Source organism: Myotis daubentonii, chromosome 2 (assembly GCF_963259705.1).
Source record: "Myotis daubentonii chromosome 2, mMyoDau2.1, whole genome shotgun sequence".
Lineage (NCBI taxonomy): Eukaryota > Metazoa > Chordata > Mammalia > Chiroptera > Vespertilionidae > Myotis > Myotis daubentonii.
Window position 1 is genome coordinate 49,908,889 of NC_081841.1, and position 8,818 is coordinate 49,917,706.

The 8,818-nt window shown below is 42.1% G+C and overlaps 1 protein-coding gene across 1 annotated transcript; it reads right to left on the reverse strand.

Annotated features, from left to right (window-relative positions):
- Positions 1-3,921: 3,921 nt before the first annotated feature.
- Positions 3,922-8,104, reverse strand: LOC132227545 (tubulin alpha-1A chain). The gene is made up of 4 exons (XM_059682761.1): positions 7,962-8,104; positions 5,647-5,869; positions 5,378-5,526; positions 3,922-5,111 (listed from the first exon to the last, which is right to left on the reverse strand). The coding sequence occupies exons 1-4, from the start codon at positions 7,962-7,964 to the stop codon at positions 4,131-4,133; spliced, it is 1,356 nt and encodes a 451-aa protein (XP_059538744.1). The 5' UTR covers positions 7,965-8,104; the 3' UTR covers positions 3,922-4,130.
- Between the last annotated feature and the right edge of the window lie 714 nt (positions 8,105-8,818).

Here is an 8,818-nt window from a genome sequence, read left to right on the forward strand (position 1 = left end):
TAATAATATTACATTGGCCTTGGCCCGTTTGGCTCAGTGGATACAGTGTCGGCCTGTAGATTGAAGGATCCCAGGTTCGATTCTGGTCAAGGGCACATGCCCAGGGTGTGGGCTTGATCCCCGGTAGGGGGCGTTCAGGAGGAAGCCAATCAATGATTCTCTCTCATCATTGATGTTTCTATTTCTAGCTCCCTCTCCCTTCCTCTCTGAAATCAATGAAAAAATATTTTTTAAAAATATTACATTGTATGTATATACCACATTTTGTTTATCCATTCATCCATTAATAGATATTAGGGTTGCTTTCACTTTTATGCTATTATGAATGCTGCTGCTAGGAGCACAGGTATACAAATATCTGTCCAAGTCCCTGCTTTCAATTTTTGAATATATACTCAGAAATGGAATTGCTGGATCATATGGTAATTCTGTATTTAATGTTTTTAAGTAGCTGCCATACTGTTTTCCATTGTTGTTTAAATGAAACTAACACAACATATTATGAGCTCATGGATTTTAACATTTTATATGGTTCAATCCATTGCACTCACTATTGTACCACAATGAAAGCTCCTTCAACTTGACTTCTGTACATATTATTGTAGTTTTTGATATCTTCCTTGCTTTCTGGAATGAGAAAGTATTTGAGGCTGAACTTGTATATTTCCTGTTCCAAGCTTGGAACCAGTCTTTCCTCTTAAAACGTCCTGGTTCTTTTTAGTGGGAAATAGTATTTAGAGACAACCATCTGAATGCTAGGGATACTCATTGCTACGGTGGTCCTAGGCCTTGTCAGTGAAGAACAAAGCTATAAAATGTGGGGGGTTTTCTTTCATAATAGAAAATATATAGCAAATTCATACTATTTTCAATTAAAATTAGGATCATAGAGCTCTTTTCCCCTTTGATTTTATACTTGTATCTCTTTTATCCTGCACTTGACTCATTCAATGAAAAATCATTGCATACATATCATATTTCTTATACTTTGCTAGTTTCTTTTTTTGTTGTTGTTGTTGTTTTTTTTTTATTATTGCTTAAAGTATTACAAAGGGTATTACATATGTATCCATTTTATCCCCCCGCCCTAGACAGTCCCCTAGCCTCCCCTATCACCCAGTGTCTTATGTCCATTGGTTATGCTTATATGCATGCATACAAGTCCTTTAGTTGATCTCTTACCCCCCTACCTCCTGCCCCCCAACCCACCCCGGCCTTCCCCGTGCAGTTTGACAATCTGTTTGAGGCAGCTCTGCCTCTGTATCTATTATTGTTCAAAAGTTTATAATGGTCTCTATTGTCCATGAATGAGTGAGATCATGTGGTATTTTTCCTTTATTGACTGGCTTATTTCACTTAGCATAATGCTCTCCAGTTCCATCCATGACGTTGCAAATGGTAAGAGTTCCTTCCTTTTTACAGCAGCATAGTATTCCATCGTGTAGATGTACCACAGTTTTCTAATCCATTCATCTATTGATGGGCACTTAGGCTGTTTCCAGATCTTAGCTATGGTGAATTGTGCTGCTATGAACATAGGGGTGCATATATCCTTTCTGATTGGTGTTTCTGGTTTCTTGGGATATATTCCTAGAAGTGGGATCACAGGGTCAAATGGGAGTTCCATTTTCAGTTTTTTAAGGAAACTCCATACTGTCTTCCATAGTGGCTGCACCAGTCTGCATTCCCACCAGCAGTGCACAAGTGTTCCTTTTTCTCCACAACCTCTCCAGCACTTGTCGTTTGTTGATTTGTTGATGATAGCCAGTCTGACAGGTGTGAGATGGTACCTCATTGCTGTTTTGTACTTTGCTAGTTTCTATGAATGCTCATTAAAAGCTTACATTTGGCCTTGTCAGTATCGCTTAGTGGTTGAGCATTGACTTATGAACCAGAAGGTCACTGTTGATTCCCGGTCAGGGCATATGCCTGGGGTTGCAGGCTCTATCCCCAGTGGGGGGTATGCAGGAGGCAGCCTATCAATGATTCTCTCTCATCATTGATGTTTCTATTTCTCTCTCTCTTTCCCTTCCTCTCTGAAATCAATAAAAATATAAAAAAAAACCTTACACTTGATCTACTTTTCACATTGTTGTTGTTTTTTTCTGAATGAGGACTTTTATTTTTTGTTCATCAGATATATTTGCATTGGCTTCTAATAAAAACTGCTGAGCAGCCCTGGCTGGGTGGCTCAGATGGTTGGAATGTCACCCCATACACCAAAAAGGTTTCAGGTTAGATTCCCAGTCAGGGCACATATCTAGGCTGCAGGTTCAATCCCCAGTTGGGGTATGTACAGGAAGGTAACCCATCAATGTTTCTCTCACACATCAGTGTTTCTTTCCAATCACTTGGAGGAGAGATACAGCAACAGGGTGGTAATATTAAGAAACCCACTTCTGTCTAGCTACCTCTATGGAGGAAAAGGAGCACACTGGTCTGGAAAAGCAGAGCTTGATTCTGTGTACTGAAAGTCATTCTGCTAATCTAGTTCTGAGTAATTACTAATGAATTAGGATAAAAAAGTATAGTAAATAAACTAGTAACATGGTTTATTATCAAGTATTATGGACTGTACACAGTTGTGTGTGCTGTACTTTTATACAATTGGCAGCACAGTAAGTTTACACCAGCATCACTACAAACATGAGTAATGTGGTATGCTAGAATGTTACAATGGCTACATTACTGGGTGACAGGAATTTTTCAGCTTCATTACGTATGGGACCACTGTCTTATATGAGTTTGTTACTGCCTGAAATGTTACGTGGCACATGACTGTATTTCCATTAACTTACATTAAACTCAGATTCCAGTAACTACAATGGTATTACGCCCCTTAGTTGGCAGTGTCAAAGGAAAGATAAATAGGCTATTGATACTAAAACAAACAAAACAAAATTTTATCACCACTGGATGTTTTACCAGAACAAGGTAACATGATAGCACAAGACAATTTGTTATCCTGGATCCTTAGCCTTTTGGTCAGTTGGACTAGCAGGTGAACTCTATTGTTGAAGAAAACATTTGTCCAAAACGGTTTCTCTTACCATGTTGGTGCTGATGCCTACAATTGCACTGAGTTTTATTCTTTGAAGTGATTGACCCATATTAAAGTAAGAATATCTTTGGAGAGCTAAAATTCAGATAAATAATTAACACATTAGAGTGAATAAAATTTTTTTTGGTAAGAGAACATTTATTGGGTAAACTAGAGATAAAGTAACTCCTAGGAGAAATGGGCTTAGGAAACAAGTTATAGAAGTAAAGGAAGAGCCCTTGGAGTTTGGGAGGGAGGAAGCTAATGGTAAAATATGGGGGGCGGGCGGGAGGGATGTGGGAAGGAGGGGCAAGGGAAAGAGAAAGGCAAGGGCGTGCTCCTGGGAGAGCACACAGAGTGAATCAATTTATGAAGATTTTCCATTGTCACATTCCAAATAAGTTTGGAAAGAAAGAACTAGGTAGAGCATAGGGGAAAACTGCTTGGAGAGCAGACTTCTTTTGCAAACCCAGACAGAGGAAGCATGATAGCACTAGACACATGCCAAGTAGGAGGTGTGAAGATAAGGTTGTAAGCCCTGATGATGCATTTGGACACTCACCATTTTATGTTAGTTGTATGAGACTTAGCAACCAATCAGACATTGGCTGTGTATTAGCAAATGTCAATTGTCAAAAGTACTAGCATTTTAAGTAACTATTAGAATGGAGTCAAAATTTAAGAATAGCATGGATATTATTTAATTATAATATTAGATATATATTTTATAATTTATTTTATAATACATGAATATAATTTGAAATAAAGTCACTTTGTAATATATGTATATATCAGTCAACATTTACCCTTTCTACTTAACATATTAAATAAGTCCATAAATATTTTCAGACACGCAAATAGAAAACACAAGTCTGAACTCATTTAAGACAGGGAATACTTTATTCAAACCCATCAGAGAAATTGACAATTTGGATCTGTAACAAAGCATTGTTTTAAAGCATAGGCCAGTAATTGTATATGAGAGTGTACACTGCTCTACATACAAATGAACTGATCAGACCAGAACTTTTCAATGTTTAAAACAGAATAAGTTTCCCTGTAAAAGCAGCACCGTTGTGACATTTTAAATTTAGTATTCCTCTCCTTCTTCCTCACCCTCTCCTTCAACAGAATCCACACCAACTTCCTCATAATCCTTCTCAAGGGCAGCCATGTCCTCACGGGCCTCAGAAAACTCTCCTTCCTCCATGCCCTCACCCACGTACCAGTGGACAAAGGCACGCTTGGCATACATCAGGTCAAACTTGTGGTCCAGGCGAGCCCAGGCCTCAGCAATAGCTGTGGTGTTGCTCAGCATGCACACAGCTCGCTGTACTTTGGCCAGGTCTCCACCAGGGACCACAGTGGGAGGCTGGTAGTTAATGCCAACTTTGAAGCCAGTGGGGCACCAGTCCACAAACTGGATGGTACGCTTGGTCTTGATGGTGGCAATGGCAGCATTGACATCTTTGGGGACCACGTCACCACGGTACAACAGGCAGCAAGCCATGTATTTACCATGGCGAGGGTCACATTTCACCATCTGGTTGGCTGGCTCAAAGCACGCATTGGTGATTTCTGCTACAGAAAGCTGTTCGTGGTAGGCTTTCTCAGCAGAGATGACAGGAGCATATGTGGCCAGAGGGAAGTGGATGCGGGGATAGGGCACCAGGTTGGTCTGGAATTCAGTCAGATCGACATTCAGGGCTCCATCAAACCTGAGGGATGCAGTGATGGAGGACACAATTTGACCTATCAACCTATTCAAGTTAGTGTAGGTTGGGCGCTCAATATCGAGGTTTCTACGACAGATGTCATAGATGGCCTCGTTGTCAACCATGAAGGCACAGTCAGAGTGCTCCAGGGTGGTGTGGGTAGTGAGGATGGAGTTGTAGGGCTCAACTACAGCTGTGGAGACCTGGGGGGCCGGGTAAATGGAGAACTCCAGCTTGGACTTCTTGCCATAATCGACGGAGAGACGTTCCATCAGCAGGGAGGTGAACCCAGAACCAGTTCCCCCACCAAAGCTGTGGAAAACCAAGAAGCCCTGAAGGCCTGTGCACTGGTCAGCCTGTCAGAAAAGAATAGAGGAAACAGTTATTGCGTTTTGTGATGTATTTTCACTTTTCATACATTCCAAGGATATAAATCTTATTTTGACCGGAAACACTTAAATTTATGAAATGATTTCAAATAATTCACGTTTTAACAAACAATGAATAATTCATCTACCACTCTTTATTACATTTCAATTCTGTGTTTGAAAAAAAAAAAAGAGCATACTTTAAATGTCTTCCTTGGGCTCATTAATTTCTTTATTCTTGAGAAGAAACATACCAGTTTCCGAATTCGGTCCAGGACCAGGTCAATGATCTCCTTGCCAATGGTGTAGTGTCCACGGGCATAGTTATTGGCAGCATCTTCCTTGCCTGTGATCAGCTGCTCAGGGTGGAAGAGCTGGCGGTAGGTACCAGTGCGAACTTCATCTGCCAAAAGGAAACAAAGCAGCCGCCCATCACTAACAACCTGCGCAGCCTGCGCAACCCCAAGGCCTCAACAGAGCCCCCAGGACACACCTCCTGTCCCAGACCCCGGGATCAACTCACCAATGACTGTGGGTTCCAGGTCTACAAACACTGCCCTGGGCACATGCTTGCCAGCGCCCGTCTCACTGAAGAAGGTGTTGAAGGAGTCATCTCCCCCGCCAATGGTCTTGTCACTTGGCATCTGGCCATCGGGCTGGATGCCGTGTTCCAGGCAGTAGAGCTCCCAGCAGGCATTGCCGATCTGGACACCAGCCTGGCCAACATGGATGGAGATGCACTCACGCTGTTAAAAGGAAACAAGAAAAATTGTAATATTAGGTTGTGGTAGCATTTTGAATTTTCAGTAGATTTAAAAAAATATTTCTAGTAACATACAGGTTGTCTTCAAATTTATCAGTGGTCATATCCCTAACATGATAAAAATGATTTTAAAGAAAGCACCTACTACAAATGCTGCATATGGGTGTGGCCTGAATAATGTTGCACTGTTTAGCATATGGTGCAAGTCCATTGTTCCCACAGGCATGCTTAAATAAATTTTCCATATTTAAAAAATATTCAAAGCACAGATTTTATAAAATGAAGTTAATTAAATGATTTAAAATCAAATCATTAATTGGAATCAATATTACTACCACCTTCCCCTTTAAATAAAGATAAGAGTTTCTTCTAAATATGATTTAGTATTTCAACATGGACATCTGCACTGCAGCTGAGGCTAGAAGCCACACCCTTCTGCAGACTATCTGCAGAATCCATCTGTACCAGGGGGTTGGAAGCTCTGCAAGGGCTGACTCCTGCCTTGCTGAATCTGTGGTGCCTGGTGCTAGCCTGTACTGTCTGCTACATTATTTAACAGAGCAAGCTCTATTTCCAGAAACTGCCTACATGATCTCATTGTGCCATTCTGCCAGTTTTCCTCCTCTGAGCCAGGCTAGGACCATATGTCTAAATTGAAATGAATTAATGAAGATGCATTGGAACAAAAGACAGCTGGACACAGAGTATAATTCTTCTTTGTCTGCAGCAATTTCATTACTTTTTAAAAAAGTTTCTCCAGAATTTTGTCCACTGTAAAAAACTGAAAAATTATGAGTATCTTTATTTTTTATGAGTTTCTTTAAAACAACAGTTCCTAAATTAGAAACAAATATCACATGAGAAGCTACCAAACAAAGAACCCAGTGAAAGAATAATGAAATATATATTTTTAAAAACAAAATAGTACCTATTTTCATTGAGATTTTTCTACTCACCGTAAAATGTTCATACTAATCACATTCAATAGGTATTTTCTTCTCTATGGTCTTTATGGCTACAACTTCTATTGTCTGTCCATTGTCTCTTCACTGACATGGGGGGGGAGGGGCAGGGAAGGGCGTTTCCCTGGGTCCTGAACATTGGGGTACCCTGGCTCACTCACACACTGGTCTTTCTCATTGAACATGCGGCTCTCTCTCTCTCTCTCTCTCTCTCTCTCTCTCTCTCTCTCTCTCTCTCGTCAGTCAGGGTGGGGTAGCCAAAGGCCAGACTTTGAAGGGCTTGTCAAGTGAATTGTGATTTTGCTCCTCAAGTAAAACTATTTCATCTAATAAATTTTAGCAGTGAATGAAAAGCCTTTTAACGCCTACAGTTCTGCAATGATGAAAGACTTTTTACTAAGTCTTCTCTTGACAGAAGAGGTTTAGCAAGAGTGAACCCCGCCTAGTGGCTCCAAGGCCAGAGAAGCCAGAAACAAACAACGCCCCTGCGCCGCCCTGACGCCGGCACCAACAGAAACTAACCACTTTCCCCCATTAATATACGGGTATCTTTCTAAAATGCCGACTAACCAGCGAGGGAACTTTCTTTTTTTAACTAACCCAAAGCTCCGCTCTGTCCCAGTCCTTCTCTGCCCCCAACATACACCCACCGACCCCTGGTCTTTTGGGCGACTCCTCCTCTCAGTCCCTCGGGAAACACGCGAGGAAGAAAAGAGCCTCTCGGAGTCACACGAATACAGTGTACACATACCCGGCGGCCAAGCAGGAGACGCCGCGATCTCTTTCCCTGCCCTAGGCCCTTTCATCGCCAACAGATGGGCTGCTGTGGTTTGGAAAGGCTCAGATAACAAAAACCCTTCCACGTCGCCTTTGTTCTCCCCGCGGTTCTGCGGCGCCCTGGGCGCAGTTCTTGCCGGGCTGGTGCACTCCGCACTGCGGCGGCGGCCGGCTCCAGGATTTGGGGTAGACGAAGGCTAACCTTGCCAACAAAGCGTAAGGCTACCCCCTCACCACAGAAGTCGTAAAGGGAATGGGGCTTCAGATTTTCCAATAGACCCTGGAAGATAGACCCCACCCAACGGCCACAAAGAGCCAGGGAAAACAAATTCTTACCATGGTTGCTGCTTTGAGGCTGCCGAGCGGATGGCGGAGAGGAAGAGGAGAGCTTGTTGTTGCTTCTTACAGCGCGACTCTTAGGCGGTCGATGTAAGAGAACCTGCGGCACATGGGCGGATGCAGCTCCCTATATACAACTCAGTCACCATGGGGATGGGCTGGGGCCTTTTCCAGTTGGTCCAGACCCCTCAATCTGCCCAGAGAAGCCACGACAGGAGAGCTGTGATTGGTGCAAACGACATGGGATGAGGTAATTTCTCCCCCACCCCCTTTTTCCTAGCATCCATAGACTGTTTGCATCCTTCAGACAAAGAGACCGAGAAAAAACAGTCGAGCATCCATTGTGGGGTGGGGCTGGAAAGGGGAGTGCAAAAAGGAAGAAAGAGAACTGGGGTTGGATGATTTTATGTTGCTTTAACCTCAAACTACAGTTAAAATCACCAATGTAAGGTTTTTTCCCAACACTTAATCGCAGAATTTGTGTTGTGATGAAATATTTAATGGAAAATTACTCCCAGTTCCTCCGTCAAAGTACAGTATATTGAACTCGACCATATTCGGTGAGGATTCAACATTTCTAATTGCTTTAAAATAAAGTAGCAGAGACGATGGGAATGACGCTTAAAATGGCTTGGATAAATGTGATTTTTTAAAGGTTCAATAATAGAGCCACCCAAAATGGTTTCCCTGGTTCCAGTAATTTATTTTCAGACCTTCTTTTGCTCCCCCCCTCCCCGAAATAGCTAAACAAAAATGGAAGATGGAAAGAATAACCATGCTAAATATGGAAGCACACAAGTGATTTTAACATGGCAATAATTAAGATCTAATGAACATACCGCAGTTAAAGAGTT